At 35.1% G+C, this 17,366-nt stretch overlaps 1 protein-coding gene and 1 long non-coding RNA gene across 13 annotated transcripts in view; one reads left to right on the top strand and one right to left on the bottom strand.

Annotated features, from left to right (window-relative positions):
• Positions 1 to 17,366, bottom strand: part of LOC125256378 — a 35,789-nt gene that overhangs the window by 15,172 nt on the left and 3,251 nt on the right. The window contains exon 2 of the long non-coding RNA XR_007182102.1: positions 5,889 to 5,976. This is a non-coding gene — a long non-coding RNA (uncharacterized LOC125256378). The remainder of the gene's footprint in view (positions 1 to 5,888; positions 5,977 to 17,366) is intronic.
• The window catches only part of slc8a1a (solute carrier family 8 member 1a), a 59,678-nt gene that overhangs the window by 39,546 nt on the left and 2,766 nt on the right, over positions 1 to 17,366 (top strand). For 4 of the 12 annotated variants that reach the window (XM_048172324.1, XM_048172323.1, XM_048172319.1 and 1 more), the window contains exons 4-10: positions 1,411 to 1,431; positions 1,903 to 1,920; positions 2,054 to 2,068; positions 4,638 to 4,706; positions 5,953 to 6,080; positions 10,307 to 10,406; positions 16,351 to 16,623. In XM_048172324.1, coding sequence (XP_048028281.1) covers positions 1,411 to 1,431; positions 1,903 to 1,920; positions 2,054 to 2,068; positions 4,638 to 4,706; positions 5,953 to 6,080; positions 10,307 to 10,406; positions 16,351 to 16,623 — 624 coding nt within the window. The remainder of the gene's footprint in view (positions 1 to 1,410; positions 1,432 to 1,902; positions 1,921 to 2,053; positions 2,069 to 4,637; positions 4,707 to 5,952; positions 6,081 to 10,306; positions 10,407 to 16,350; positions 16,624 to 17,366) is intronic. The other 8 variants (XM_048172328.1, XM_048172329.1, XM_048172321.1 and 5 more) reach the window with 7 other exon arrangements.

Below are 17,366 nucleotides of genomic sequence, written 5' to 3'. Positions count from 1 at the left end.
CTGGCCGAAGGTTAAGAGCTCTCTCAGAGAATAGGCATAATTGGCTCCGACTAGACCTTTAATGTGAGGATTCTGTCCAAGACTAAAGCTGTCGGGACCGCTCCTTCAGGCCAGGATGAGACAAGGACAATTGAAACCATAATGAGCTGCAGATACATGGGATTCCTGCCAAATTCCAAAGCCTGTAAGATTTCATGGCCTCTGTGCTAATGGAACGATAGTGATTCAGCAAAAAGATGTTAGATTTTTCTTGACGTCATACGCATTTTTCAGATTTCATGTTGTTAATATCACTTTGTTTTAGGGCTGTCAGTTGAATTGAAAATACAATAGAATTAATTACATGATATGCTCAATAATTCATGTAATTAATCACAATTAATCCCCCAAATTAAGATAATTTAACATATTATGTACTTGTTATGACAGACAAAAACATTATAAAAGAAATTAGGAGTCAATATATTTTTGTTTGATCATCAATCAGTTGTCAGTATCTATTGAAGTGTTGCTTTAAAACATTAAAGTAATACTTTATGAATTGCTGTAATGGTAGGAAATGTCCTTATTTTGTCCGAGACATTTATTGCATTATTATCATTATTTTAATCAATCACACTGAATAATGTTAAATTGAAAGCTCTTTAATATGATATTTTTAAAAGAAATGAATACTTTTTTTCAGCAAGGACACATTAAATTGATCAAAATTGGCAGTTTATACTTTATATTATTACAATAACATTATCAAGATTTCTATTTCAAATAAATGCTGTTCTTTTGAACATTTTATTCATCGAAGAATACTGAAAAAAATATAAAAACTTCCACAAAAATAAGCAACACATCTGTTTTCAATATTGATAATAATAATGAATGTTTCTTGATCATCAAATTCATGCTTCATTTGACTCTGAAGACTGGAGTAATGATGCTGAAAATTCAGCTTTGTCATCAAAGGAGCAAATTAAAATGAGTGCTGTCAAATCGATTAATCGAATCTAACGTGATTAATCGCGTTTAATCGATTTGACGGCACATAAATGCAGCCTTGGTGAGACTTCTTTACAAAATCATTTAAAAAATCTTACCAACTGCAAACTTTTCAATGGTAGTGTATATAGATTATAATGGAGTACAATGTAGTCTGTATTTAGATGTCCAAAATTCAAAAACTCCCCCATTTATCAATGTTTGATGACTTCCATCGGTTTTTGTTGAAATAACAGTCAGTTTCATAAACATATTCTAAGCCCCAGTCCCACCTGGATTCACCAAAATTAAGCAACACAATCTTATTGCACACTATCCCTGTCTGTTACTGTTAGTTCATTCATAATCATTTTGTTCTTTCTTTATCTCCATTTTTCTTTTCTGTTTTGTCCTGTCTCTTTCATTTGTCTACATCAGCTATGTTGCTGCATGAATGTGGTAAGCTGTCTCTTTTTTCCCCATGCTCTTTATATATGTAAACCACTTTAAAAATGTTAATCTCATCAAACAATCATGCAAATGTTTATTTATTACTATGCATAAGCTCTTTGTTCAAATTTAGACATTTTTTCACTATCTATACTGCAAAGACCAGCATCATTTTCCATGCTAGTTGGAATTATATGCTGATTAATGCTGTTTTGTCACTGGTTAAGCACAATTTTAACATATGCTGGTCTTTACAGCAAGAACATGCCATATTTTGTGATATATTTGGACTCATTTCTCATTGTCTCATTGTCTTTATCAATTCTGGTCACCAAATAATCAAATTACACTAAAGCTTATTTATGCATTAATTTTGGCCAATAGCAACATCATTTCCTATCCTTACTAAAACCAGACCAATGAACAACCAATGAAATGAACAAAGAGTGAGTTCATTTTTGCTGTGTTTTATGATTTTAGGTGGATTCGTGAAGACAGGTATGGTAATATATCTCTGGAAATGCTTAGCTAACTCTTTACCAGCTACTTAAGCTAACTTGCTTCGCTAACCATGCGAATGAATTCGCAGTCATAGATTTAATCTTTTCTATGATAATCTTTTCTTTGATAGATAAGCAGCTTTATGGTAAGAGATTAAATTTTACTTTTCACCAAGCCGAGAGCAAAATATAACATTGGGTGTGTTTGGTAACTGGTTTGCTTGACATTGAGCCAGAGCCTTTGTTTGTCGCACTGCTTAAACTAGTAGTTAAGTGTGTGCTGTTCGCTTCATAGGCTCAAATAGGACCAGAGACAGATACTAAGTGTCTAATTTGCTTTGCTTTCTTTCATGTTGACTAACCTTATTTGTACTTATTTTAAAATTTATATTTTGTGGCTGTGTCCATGCTTATTTCTCTGTAGAAACTGAATTATAAGTGGGCAAAAAATGATATTGAAGCCAAATTAAAAAAGAAAACTAAATTATTAAAAATTATGTAATTTTATTTGATAAATAAAAATTTCTAATTTACTTTAACCACTCCACCAGACATTTATTCTTACAACCAACTGCCAAATTATTTCTTTTTTCAAACACAGTCTATGTCTCTAATAAAAACATGTTTACTTCATTTTCTGAAACTAACTTACCTGGGTACTCAATTGAAACATTATTACCGTCTCATTTTTAAGTTGTGTACACAGCACTATTTTATAAAGTTAAGATTTATTTAGTGCTCTGAACCTGCTTGAATTGTTTTACTTGTGAAATGCCACAATTGCTGCATGTCAAAAAGTTTCACAAAGATACTGTCTGATGGGCAACGACACCACCCACTGTCACCTATTCAGTAACCCATATTGTCATTAATCCCAAAGGCAAACGGTCTGGTTCCTGATGAGAATGCGTAGCTAGTCTGCCCTAAGCTGACGTGTCTGCTTTCGTAACAGTCTTGTCAAACTCGCTCAACTGTGACAGCACGCACATTGATTCTTCAAACACCATTTACACTTGGAGTATTGTGTCCAAGGAGTGTCTGTTAATGAAAAATGTCATCATCGAGAGAACAGTGCATCCTAAACTTAGCATACTGTATGCCCGTCAGAAGAATTTAATGAATGCTATTCAGGTGAGGGTGTGGTTGATTTTACATATATTGGAAGTTGACATCATGTTGATGTGTCATGACAAGTTTTACACCATCTAAAATAGTTTTAAACAACAGTTCTCTAATAATTATGTAATCATAGTGATAATTATCTTAATTATTGTAGACTTCATGACCAATTTCACCTATATTTGACTATCTTTGACAATAATTCATTGAGATTTTATGAATTATTTGTAATTTTAAAAATGTACTTTAAAAATGTAATTTATCATTTTATATTATTTATTTTATATAGATGTATATAGAATATATTTAAATATTATACACAATTATATTTCATTAAATATTATTGAATAAACCCCATTTAGCATCATAAACCTACACTACATTTTTTGTTAATTCTGTAATATTTTTTAATATATACAGTCAAACCAAAATGTATTCAGACACCCTGAACATTTCATTCATTAATACAGCTTATTCACTATAGTTTAAAAAAAATGGTTATAAAATATGACAAGATCTCAGAGTTAAACTGTTATTAATCTTAATTATGTCAGATAACACTTAAAGGTCCCGTTTTTCGTGGTTTTTTGAAGCTTTGATTGTGTTTATAGTGTGCAATATAACATGTGTTCATGTTTCGCGTGTAAAAAAACACAGTATTTTTCACATAATTTACTTATCTGCATACCGCTGTTTCCACTGTCATAAAAACGGGCTGATGACTTACTTGTTCTATGAAGTCCCTCCTTCAGAAATACGTAATGAGTTCTGATTGTGCCAGCGGTTCCTGTGTTGTGATCATAGGTTGTGATTCGACAGCGTTCGACAGCAGCTTAGCGCACCTTGCCCGGAAAGGTCACGCCTCTTACCATAACGTGGAGATGCACGCGCTCAGTGTTATTGTAAACATGTCTTTAATTTTACCCTATCAATTTGAGCCGGAATCAGACCCGGTGATTGGACTGCGGGATGAAAATAACAGCGTTTCGACGACATGGCGACAAACACACTCTACATACGCAACTCTTGTGTATTCCTGTGGGCGGAGGTTAGTCAAAAAACTGTTTTAGTGACGTCATTAAAGAAGGAAGTAGAGGGATGTAGTCCAAACTGGCCGTTCGATGTAGGCGACTTCTGTTAAATAAAATATCTCGCTTGGCATTGAACTTTGAGTTTTAAAATTTAACAGATTTTATTTATACTCTAACAACAACATTACACACTAACTAAAGTTTGAAACATGGGATCACGAAGAACGGGACCTTTAAGCAAAACATGGTCAGGTCAAAGTGTCTGAATAATTTTTGGGTATAATATGTCACAGTTTACTTTATTTTGCTATCCTCACTTACATAAATTAACTATAGTGTCCTGCACTCACTAGTAAAAATATATAAAACATGTCTGAATCATTTTTACATTACACACATAATATACAGACAGTACATGTTTGCTCTGTTCTCTCAAGTGATAATTGAAATTTTCATAAACTGCTTTATAAAGCTTTAATTAGTTGTGCACCATCATAGATAAAGCTCTGTAGATCTGTTAGCATCTGTGCTAACACTCTTCAGTCAATGTGTTTGGGATCATCAGGCAGGGATGTGTACCGGAAAGTGCAGGGTAGAGACAAGCCAATTCCCTCCACCATTATCAGCATCACAGGTATCCATTTCCTCTCCTGTGCATCCCTTTCTCTTCCTTTTAATTAATTCTTCCTTGTGTCACTATAAATGTGTGATCTCATAATTGCGTGTGCATGTTTGAGCCACAATCCTGTTTCATAAAGCGATGATGGGGATGTGTCATTTCCTCATAAGTGTAACTTGCAAGAGCTATAGTATTTACAGGTTTGGAATAAGGTGATTAAAACTAAATGCATGCTTTTAGTCACATGCTTAGTGTTTTGAAGCAATGCAATACACTGATTGACTTTAGTGGAATGGTCTTATTGTGTTATCTTAAAGGGATGGTTCACCCAAAAATGACAATTCTGTCATCATTTACTCAGTCTTGTGTCGTTCCAAACCCATAAAACTTTGGTTAATATTCAAAACACAAATTAAGCTATTTATAATATCTCTGTCCCTCCTAACCAAAATTTAGAAGATCCAAAGAGTTGTAAAAAATGAATCCATATGAATTAAGCGATTTAATCCATGTCTTGTAAAGAGGTACAATTGCTTTATATGATGAACAAATTTAATTTAGGGCGAGGGTGAGTTTATTTACCTTAATACGAGGGTGAGAAAATGATAACAGAATTTTCATTTTTGAGGAAACACTCCCTTTAAAAGGAATAGTTTACCCCAAAATTAAAAAATGCCATCTTAATACATTTTTTTTTTCATCCCAACCGTGCCTTTTTTCCCCCATTCACTTTCCTTGTATGGAAAACAGAAACTCGGACGTTCCGCCAAAAAATCCTTCTGGGTTTCACAGAAGAAAGAAAATAATAGTGGGTTGGAGTAACATGGGAGTGACAACGTTTTATTTTTTGTGCAAACTGTTCCTTTAAATATGTTTTATCAGTTATAAATTCATTATTTTAGATTAGTAATGTTGTTTGTTATATTTTTAAACCATCCAAAAGTCCTACACCTTCGAGAATATTTTTTATAGTATAATCCAGATTGACAGCATTGCATTCTCACGCTTCTAACCAAACATAGCATAGCTCACGTTGCAGATGTTATGACTTTATTTAAACCCTGCAAATGATGTAATCGTACAAGTCTGCATCTTTTTTCACTGTAAATGTGTGGGTTTTTTTTTTAAGAGTGCACATGTGAGCAGACCCATTAACTCACCAACTTTATGGATTTATGCATTTCATGAAAGACTCACCATTTTGTTTTGTTCCTTTCCATCAAATTTCCTGTACCTCTTTTGCTCTGTCTATCTCTCTCAGAGGATGGGGAAGAGGAGGCCATGACTAAAAAAGAGAAGGACGAGAGGCGTATTGCTGAGATGGGTCGCCCATCACTGGGTGAACATGTAAAAGTTGAAGTAATCATTGAGGAGTCCTATGAGTTTAAGGTACCTTTTCTGGTCTTGAAAAATGCATTCAGACACCCATCAATGTTCAGACACTCACACACACACACTTACTTTAAGGTCAAATGATGACATTTTAAGCATGAATGAGGGTTTAGAGGCCCTTAAAGGTGAATGAGAGGATGACAGAGCATCTGGACATGAGCGATAGTATCCTGCCCTGCTGAAGCAGCCCCAGCTGGAGACAATTCAGCCTATAATTGCTCTTCAGATTCAGCAGACATGGGCAGGGCTATTATCGCAACCTTTCAGAGTGCCTGTCACTTTATACATGTTAACAGTGTCCGTTTTCCAGCTTTAATTCACCTCTCCAGTTCTCCCCTCCTGTGTGCGTCAGAGGGTTTATTCGTTTTCATCCTGTCCGTGGGATTAATTTGCTTGGACTTGAGGCAAAATGATCTCCTTGTATCCTGAAGATTTGATTGAATTGCGCAAACATTTTTACATTCTGCTGGTGTGATAGTGACTATAACCTTCATAATTGAATGGCGATGCTGCCCTGACAAATCGGTTTTGCTTTGCTGGAATGGATAAGATTTTGAATTCAGGCTGGCAGGCTTTTTGCTGGCTGCACTACAGGAAAACCTTTATTGGAAATCTTTTTTCTAATATGAGAGATCTGCTGAATTATAGATTGAGGGATCTATTTCTTTGAATGCACTCTAAGTTTTTACTTAGTTTTTGATGTCTTAAAGAAATATCTGAAAGGAATAACCACAAATGAAAAGTCTGTCATCATTTACTCAACCTTATGTGAAACACAAAAGGAGATGTTAGGCAGAATGTTCACACTTCTTTTTTCCAAAAAAATTAAAGTGAATGAGGAGAACGCTGTCAAGCACCAAAAATTATACAAAAGCACTATAAAAATATAATAAAAGTAGTCAATATGACTAAAGCAGTATATATTTCAGGTCTTTTACCACTTTTAAGATGCTTTTATGTACCTTTTGGAGTCCCTGATCTGCTTTCATTGTATGTATAAAAAAAAAGCAGTAGTGTCATTCTTCAAAGTGTCTGCTTTTGCGTTTCATGGAAGAAAGAATGTCATACAGTTTTGGGACATGAGAGTGATGGACTTTTCAGTTTGGGGCTAATTAATTAACACTTTACTATCCTTTGTTTACATTAGTTAATGTGTAAGCTAAAATTAACTAGCAATGAGAAATATTTTTTCAACATTTATTAAAGCTGCAGTCCGTAAGTTTCGCCTCTTTGTCGCCATCTCTGTTTGAAACCTGCAATTGCAGTTAGTTGTGGAATTATCATTTTACACAGGTTGTGCATTGGCATGGCTCCTCAGTCCAGATGAATCTAATGTTTTGAGGAGTATGTGTAGGCTGTCAGTCACCGCACCGGTGTGGATATTGTACTTCGGAATTACAGATATTATGTCTTGGAAGTATGACCAAAATAATAAGTTTCACTGGAAAGTGTTATCTGAACAAGTAAGTAACATGTCTGCCAATTTTGTTCTGACCGACTAAAAAAAAAGAGTTCTACAATAAATCTAATGGTGATTAAATCTAATGATCGCAAAGTTAGCTCATCACGTCAAACAGTGTGAATTATTGTTGTTATACTTTGTTCTCAAATTGTTAATGTTAACTCCCTTTGGTCGGTGGTCACGCCGGCGTGATCACCGCGGTTTTTTTCTAACCAGTGTGAAAGAGACTCAAAATACTCTGTCAATGTTGCACATACAATTAAGAGTTATACACCATTTTAATCTGTGGAATATCTTCTTTTATTTGTGTACACTCAGAGTAAAAACAAAATGTTGTGCTTTTTGTAAAATAAAGAAAACTAACATGATGCGTGATCTCTCGTCTCCCTCTGAACAAAGTCCAATCTGATAGTTCTCAGAAAATTAACTGTAACTTAGTGAATACTAATCACAAAAAAATTAGACTTATGTCTAAACAAACGTTGAAATGTCAGGTTTTGAATCGTGTAAGTCAAATCGAAAACAAATATTCTGTGTTTATGTAATCTGTATGAAAAGAGAGCCATGTCAGAAGTCCGTGATTCAGCTCATTATCGGCTAATGCGGCCACGCCCACGGAGCCAGCGCTATTCAGACGCAAATTCTGAGGCAATGCATGCATTCATCGTCTCAATCGTGTATTTATTGTCTTGAAAAGTGTTTTGAATAGCCATAGTTAGCGATCTCTGGCCTCTGTTAGTTCGGTTAGTTCCTGGATTGCCTATTCTTCTTTAGCAGGCATTTGTGGACAGAAGGGGCAGAGCGCCCTCCGGCTGCAAGTATGAATTGAAAACACAGTATCCAGCGCTCATAGTAATGACAGTAAATCCTGAATAAATATTACTCCTCTGTAGAAAATTGACAAACATATGAGAATACATCAATATTTCTCCAAATGTGTATGCTTTTAAGCTAAAAGCCTATATGAAATGCCATAGAGGTAACATAATTGTTCAGACACTTTGCATCACAGAAATGCATTATATTTTAAAGAATATAATAGAATACCATTATTTTAATTTTTAATAATATTTCACAGTATTGGTGTTTTTTCTGTATGTTTGATTTACACCATGATGAGATTTGAGACATGATCAACAGAGGGTTTTTTCACAGCCTACCTGACTGAAAGGCCTCAGTATTTATGCAGGTCATTAGAGCTCTTTATGCGATTCTTTTGTCTTCTCAGGTGAGAATCACCCATTATTCATGATGATTCACGCCTCCACGCATACTGTGTTTCTTGACCAAAGATGTTTTAGAAAATTTAAATCTCTCTATTGTTTTATATGAACAAGCAGGCAGCATAATTTTTACCTCATTTTGAAGCAAAAACTCTAGTCTACAAAGATTTAATATATATTTTTTGGCTTTATTTCAGTGACTTAAGTTTTTTTCAATAACCATGCATAAACGTTATTCCTTCAAAAACACAAACATGTACATACATGTTCCTCACATATTATTGTAGCCTAGTTTGTGCTGAATACAGTGTAATGACACTTTTTCCATTAATATGTTTATGAACAACTGAAAAAAGCACAAATGTCAGGGCATGTCAAAACTTCTCCAGGGCCCCAAAAATGACAATTCTGTCATTTATTACTCATCCTCATGTCGTTCCACACCCGTAAGACCTTCGTTCATCTTCAGAACACAAATTAAGATATTTTTGATGAAATGGCTCAGTGAGGCCTCCATTGAAAGCAAGATAATTAAGACTTTCAATGCCCAGAAAGGTACTAAAGACATATTTAAAACAGTTCATGTGACTACAGTGGTTCAACCTTAATGTTATGAAGTGACGAGAATACTTTTTGTGCACCAAAAAAACAAAATAATGATTTCAAAACACTGCTTCATGAAGCTTCGAAGCTTTACGAATCTTTTGTTTCGAATCGAAGTGGTTCGGAGCGCGTATCAAACTGGCAAAGTCACGTGAACCATTGAAATTTCTAAACATTTTGGAACACTTATGATGTAACTAAGCCTCGTTTACTGAAATCAAGTGACTTTGGCAGTTTGATACATGCTCCAAACCACTTTTAATTCTTGTTTTCGACAGACTATAGGTCGCATTCCCTTTTTTGCTGTCAGCCACTCTGCAGTCTGAAGTCTTTTTTACTACTGGTGATTCACCAGTTGTCAATGATGATGGTCGTCTTTACCATTCTTGATTACAATTAGCCATCAAAATGACAAACTTAATTATTACAGCGGCTGTAAAATAGTCTTCAAATGATCCGCCACCTGCAGCATCCGGGAGTCCTTTATGTATACAGACGTGATATAATGACGCAAAGGCAAACTCGTATTTCCCATGGAAACCTACCAGTACCACTCAAATTAAAAAAAACATTATTACAAGCTTACCGTTGTGAATCGGGCTAAGGTAAGGAGATAGTTTTGAACATTGGCTGATTATATACTTGCTCAATAATTGATTTTGGATCATTTTTAACCAAAAAAGTTACGGACTGCAGCTTTAAACAATTGTTCTTTGTTTGTTCATGTTAGTACACAGCACATTCATAAAAACACATATAACATTTAATTTTAATGTTGAAATTAACATCAACTAAGATTAATACATGCCTTAGAAGTAATGTTTTTTTCATTGTTATTTCATGTTAATAAATAAGAGATTGTTGTCAACTGTAAGTAACCATTAAACCTTTTAAGCATTGTTAACCTAGTTGTAATGATTTTAACCCCCTTCCAGAGCACAGTCGACAAACTCATAAAGAAAACCAACTTGGCCCTTTTGGTTGGGACCAACAGTTGGAGAGACCAGTTTGTAGAAGCCATCACTGTCAGCTCAGGTAAGCCACTGAGAAAACGCTGCCACATTTTTCCATTAAGTCTCTGCATACTGTAAAAACAACCATTACACAGTCCCCTGCAGACCTGACGGATTTGACAGTCAGAATGCTAGAAAACTAGGCTATTTTACTGCTTCATCTCTGAAAGGCTTGTTCTAATTGCTGCTCAATCACTGCGCTAATTTTGCCACATATCTTTAATTAGCACACTATTGCAATTTAAATTGTCCTGGAGCTGAATACCTGCCTGTAGCCAGAGAGAAATGCATGTGAGTGTTTCATCAATTAAAATGACACTCCAGAGTGTCAATCATAGTGGTGCTGGAGAGGGATGATATAATCATAATTTGCTTTCTCATCCTGAGCTCTCATTATTAAGTTCCCAAGAACCAGTTTGGCAGCTTAATATTTAGTAGCAAACATCCATTATAATTTCTCAATATTACTTCTGTTTGTCTTCAAAATCTTTTAATTGTAATCTTACCAATTCTCACCAACTGTAATCTTCTTTTTGCATCTTATTTTATTCGTAAATATGTCACATTATAAAAGTAAAATGGGATGTGAAGTGTTTTTGAGAACAGCTCCAGGAAAAACTCATAAGGGTTTCATAAGGGTTAGTTTTTTACCCAGAATTCTTCTAACATCAGTCAAGCTTATTGTGATCATGACCAAACACAAGCCAGCTCCAGTCTTTCCTCTAAAATGTCAAGGCTTTTTGCTTTCACCCTCCGTCTGCACAGTTTTTGAAGTGTCTTTTGTCATGTAGCACAGTGTATTAATAAGGAATGTGTGGACGCAAAGCTCTGTGACTGTTTTTTGTCCACACATGCACATGCAGTCAGATTAATACTCAAACACTCATTCTGACAGGCTTGACTGAAGCTGACGTATGGCGGCATTTTAATGCCATTAATGACTGAGCGCACAAGTGATGCTTGCGCGCGCAGTAAATCACTTCCGCGAGAGGATAACAGATCTGCACGCGAGGAAACGGGAGCCTGCAAGCTCATTTTAAACCCGCGCGCGCGCATGACATCTCATCTGCGCGCAGATCAAGCCCTCGCGTGCTCGGACAATATTCGCAGCACGCGCGTCATCATTCCCCACACTCGCGCTCAATCTTCTATTTCGCTCGCGCGAACACTTTTGATTTTTGTCAGTCGTGGGGCGGGACTTTACTTATTTCAGTGTAAGCTCAAATGTCATTGGTCAATTCAGTTTTTCCAGAAGTCTGTTTTGATTGGACGTCTGTTGTAAAACGATTAGACATGGCTTCATCAATGGACCAGATGCAAGTGAGTTAAACTTTATTTATTAACTGATTGATTGCATTATTATTATAATATGGCCTACCATATACATTAACTTGATTTATTATTATTTTTATGGAGCTGTAGCTGCTGGGGAAATAAGAGAACACATATTATATTTGCTGTAGTTCACCGCTACATTACCACTATACTTCCACTAAACAGTATCTGTTTACCCAGCCAAAATTATATCAGTTCTGAGAACTACAGAAATGTCAAAAGTGTCAATTAAATAGTTGTAACTATGATTCTAAATCCAGAATTGCTTCATGTGGCTTTGGATGAAAGATACATCACTTGTTCATATCAGCAAGAGTTGTTGTGTAAGCTTTTTGTTATCATTCTTTGTCAGTTTAATATATTATCAGGTTAATATATTTTCCATTAAATACAGTATAAAATGGTTTCAGCATTTCACTCTGTTGAAAGGTTGCAGTTAAAGTTAAGATACAGTACACAGTATGAATGATCATACCCCCGAAACCCAATTTAGAAATCTTTATATCTAAGACATATTTCGTTTTTTTGTTGTTGTTTTTGTATACTATCATGGGTAAGCAGATACTGTTTAGTGGAAGTATAATGATAATGTAGCGGTGAACTACTATGTGTTCTCATTTTTCCCCAGCAGCTACAGCTCCATAAAAATAATAAATCAAGTTAATATAGTATCTAATAAGGACATATAATAATAATAATAATGCAATCAATCAGTCAATAAATAAAGTTTAACTCACTTGCATAATACTAGTAAATACTATAGTGTTTTGGACCATACTATAGTAAAGTGTAGTATACTGTATACATTATACTATTTACAACACTTTGTTAATGAATGCTTCAGTATACAGTGTATTAACTATGATGAACTGATAAACTGTAATAAATACTGTATAGGCTACTTTAGTTTTTACTACAGTAAACTCTAGTGTATATTGTAGTAATATACCCTATAGTTGTAGAAAACTATAGTATTTGGGTAATTTGTTTATATTACCCTCAACAACTATAGAATTACCACAGCAAATAAAAGTACTATACTATACTATGGTTCAAAAACACTATAGTATTTACTATAAATTACTATAGTATTTTTTTCATCTGGTCCAAGCCATGTCTAATCATTTTACAACAGGCGTCCAATCAAAACAGACTTCTGGAAAAACTGAATTGACCAATGACATTTGAGGTTACACTGAAATAAGTAAAGTCCCGCCCCACGACTGACAAAAATCAAAAGTGTTCGCGCGAGCGAAATAGAAGATTGAGCGCGAGTGTGGGGAATGATGACGCGCGTGCTGCAAATCTTGTCCGAGCACGCGAGGGCTTGATCTGCGCGCAGAGGAAGATGTCATGCGCGCGCGCGGGTTTAAAATGAGCTTGCGGGCTCCCGTTTCCTCGCGTGCAGATCTGTTTTCCTCTCGCGGAAGTGATTTACTGCACGCGCAAGCATCAATTGTGCGCTCGGTCATTAATGGCATTAAAATGCCGCCATACTGACGGAGCTTGTTAGTGCAGCCTGAGCCAAGAGGAGAGAGAGGGAGGGAGATCATAATCGAAATTCCTGGGGAATATTTCTCATAATTAGGCATTAGGCATTTATAGAGGGCTGCCTCACTCTGCACTGCAGTGCTCCAGTTGTGAACCAAAATGAACTTCTTTGTCATAATGACACTGTATTATGTAAAATAATTTTTTATCATTTTTCTCATTAAAGGGTTAGTTCACCCAAAAATTACAATTCTGTCATTAATCACTCATTCCAAACCCACAACACAAATGAAGATCTTTTTAATGAAATCTGAGAGTTTTATTTCCCTCCATTGACAGCCTATGCAACTACCACTTTCAAGCCCCAGAAAGGTAGTAACGGCATTATAAAAGTAATCCATGTGACTCCAGTGGTGTAACCTTAAATTTATGAAGTGACGCGAGTGCTTTGTTTGTGCAAAAAACATAATTTACCACTTTATTTATAAAATATTAATATCCAACGTGCGTTCACGAGAGCACCACGAGGCATGCATTTTGTGTTGACGTGTTGCGCGTCGGAGATTAATATTTGGTAAATAAAGTGGTAAATTATGGGTTTTTTTGTGCAAACAAAGCACTCACGTAGGTTGCGTAAGCTGTCAATGGAGGGAGTTGCTCTTACACCTAAATTCTTGCACACCTAAACGTAACATTTTTAAATGTAAAATTTAAAAATTAAATGTAAAAAAATATATAATTACAAATTACAATAGTAATAGTAAAAATTAAATGTATATGGAGTGAAAAATCTATAATAGTAAATTTTAGTCAAAAATAACTAAAAAAAAATGTAAATAATGAAAGTAATTGTCTTAATTAAAAAATTAATAATAAATGCATTTTTATAAATGTAAATATAGAAAAATAAATTAGTGCTGTCAAAATGAACAAGTTAACGCATGCAATTAATATTTTTCAGTTTAACGCGTTAAAAATATTTAACGCAATAAACCCAGCATCCGTCATCCTTTAGCTAGCGTTACATTACCTGATCACGCTATAATTCATTCAAATGCTATTAAACCATTCAAGCACGATAAGACACAAAAAATAACTTAAAGGTGCCCTAGATTCAAAATTTGAATTTACCTCGGCATAGTTGAATAACAAGAGTTCAGTACATGGAAAAGACATACATTGAGTTTCAAACTCCATTGCTTTCTCTTTCTTATGTAAATCTCATTTGTTTAAAATACTTCCGGAAAACACGCAGATCTCAACATAACACCGACTGTTACGTAACAGTCGGGGTGTACGCCCCAATATTTGCATATGCCAGCTCATGTTCCCAACATTATGAAAGGCATTAGACAAGGGCAGCCAGTAACGTCTGGATCTGCACAGGTGAATCAACAGACTAGGTAAGCAAGAACAACAGCGAAAATGGCAGATGGAGCGATAATAACTGACATGATCCATGATAGCATGATATTTTTAGTGATATTTGTAAATTGTCTTTCTAAATGTTTCGTTAGCATGTTGCTAATGTACTGTTAAATGAGGTTAAAGTTACCATCGTTTCTTACTTAATTCACGGAGACAAGAGCCGTCGCTATTTTCATTTTTAAACACTTGCAGTCTGTATAATTCATAAACACAACTTCATTCTTTATAAATCTCTCCAACAGTGTAGCATTAGCCGTTAGCCACGGAGCACAGCCTCAAACTCATAGAGAATCAAATATAAACATCAAAATAAATACTTTACTCACATAATTCGAAGCATGCATACAGCATGCATGACGAACATCTTGTAAAGATCCATTTGAGGGTTATATTAGCTGTGTGAACTTTGTAAATGTGCTGTAATATAATCGAGAGCTCGTGTGGCAGGGAGCACGCGAATTAAAGGGGTGGTGCGCTGAAGAAATCAGTGCATAGTTAATGATGCCCCAAAATAGGCAGTTAAAAAAATTAATTAAAAAAAATCTATGGGGTATTTTGAGCTGAAACTTCACAGACACATTCAGGGGACACCTTAGACTTATATTACATCTTGTGAAAAAGCATTCTTGGGCACCTTTAAATCTGAACCGGCGTACTGTCTGTGAATCTCCTGTCTGTGTGACCGACATACATGACTCGTGCGCACAGAAAGCTGCTTCAGACAGCACGCCGGCCGCATTGAGTTCTCTTTCACGCTTAAACAGACAAAAATATACAGAAGTATGCCAAAATGCCCGCTTTGTCTTAAATGAGTTAAAGTCTTAAATGACCGTAAAGAGTTGTGAGGACATCGGATGTGTATCAGATCCGCATCATGTGCGTCAGATCTTAAAGTGACAGCAGCCTAATAAACCTGCTTCTGTGATGTCTGTTGTTATTGTTAATCAAAGAACAAAAGACAAAGAGAAAATCACTCACTGCTCTTGACTGAACAACTTTTATAGCTTTAATAAGGATTAATCTATATTTAATTTATAATTTATGCAGTGAAGACTGTGAAGTGTTTGATAACTATTCAGATATTTAAAATATACTGTCTTTCTGTTGTTTCTACATTAATTAGGAGATTAAAATTGTTAAAATTATTACAATATAAAAATTTCTTAAAACTTTAATGTTAGGTGCGGTTGCAGTTAATTAGTTATTTTCTTAATCGATCGACAGCACTAATTTATATATGTAAAATAAATGAAAATGTTTGACAGCTTGTCCCACCCTTGTGCTGGTGAGCACATCATCAGAGAAGAGAAGTGATGTCACTGCAGGAGGGAGGGGAAGTTCTTTTGATTAAAGATTATGAGGGCACGTGAATTTAAAAAAAATAAATCCTAAATAAATCCTTTGTAATAAATACTGCAATATTCCATGAAAAATAAGAATTGTCAATCTAGATTTCATGGTGACTTTAAGATTTTTAGGTGTGCTTATTTGGCTTAACACAGATGGTGTTGGACTTCTGGTCCTCTGAGCTTCATTCTGTGGTTCTGCCTCCTCTGATTTAAGAGATTTGATTGGTGTCGGCTATTTGGTGTAACAGCGATATGCTTATCACACACTGATGTTCCCTAGATGAAGGGGACAGCCTGTCTCTTCACAGGAAACAAACAAACCAATCCATAATTTAAATCTCCTCTCCCTTTTCTCATCCTAAGGGGACGATGATGATGAAGAGTGTGGTGAAGAAAAGATGCCATCTTGCTTTGACTACGTCATGCACTTCCTGACAGTGTTCTGGAAGGTTCTGTTTGCGTTCGTGCCGCCCACTGATTACTGGAACGGCTGGGCGTGTTTCATCGTGTCCATCATCATGATTGGCGTCCTCACTGCATTCATTGGAGACATTGCTTCCCATTTTGGATGCACTATTGGCCTGAAAGACTCTGTAACTGCGGTTGTGTTTGTGGCGTTGGGAACCTCTGTGCCAGGTACTGCAGATTTTCCCTTTAAAAACATGTTCAAGTCACATTTCACTCCAAATTCAAATGAATTATAAGATTTATTTACAACTAAGCAAATTTCACCTGAATTTCATTATATATGTATATACAGTATATTGTAAAATATATATAAAGCAAAAGAACAGCAGGTATACATGGTTCAGTCATGAGACTCTAGATGGCGCAGGCTGATGGGTCCTTAACGCAAGCTGATGATAATTACAACTACTTGGTAAAAGCTGATTGGTCCATGTTACTTTTGCAGCCAATGAGCTTGTTGCTCACACATTTAAATGGCTGGTTACATTTACTATACTATACTATACTATACTATACTATAATGGCTGAATACACTCACTATAGCAGTTTGCAGCGTGATTCATCGTTCCTCTAAAACCCTCCACCTTCCCCAGCTCCACCTGTATAGATCTACTGTATATATATATATATATATATATATATATATATATATATATATATATATATATATATATTGTTCTTTTGCTTTTCTTTTGGAATTAAAAATATTCAGAAAATAATGACAAAAAAATAACTATAATAAGACAATATTATAATAATATAAATATAAGCAGCACAACTCTTTTCAACATTAATAATAATAATAAGAAATGTTACTTGAGCACCAAATCAGCATATTAGAATGATTTCTGAAAGATCATGTGACACTGAAAATTCAGCATTGCCATCACAGTAATAAATTCCATTTTAAA

This window comes from Megalobrama amblycephala, linkage group LG21 (assembly GCF_018812025.1).
Source record: "Megalobrama amblycephala isolate DHTTF-2021 linkage group LG21, ASM1881202v1, whole genome shotgun sequence".
NCBI lineage: Eukaryota > Metazoa > Chordata > Actinopteri > Cypriniformes > Xenocyprididae > Megalobrama > Megalobrama amblycephala.
Note: the sequence above shows the minus strand (reverse complement) of the source record. Positions and strands in the feature narration are given on the sequence as shown.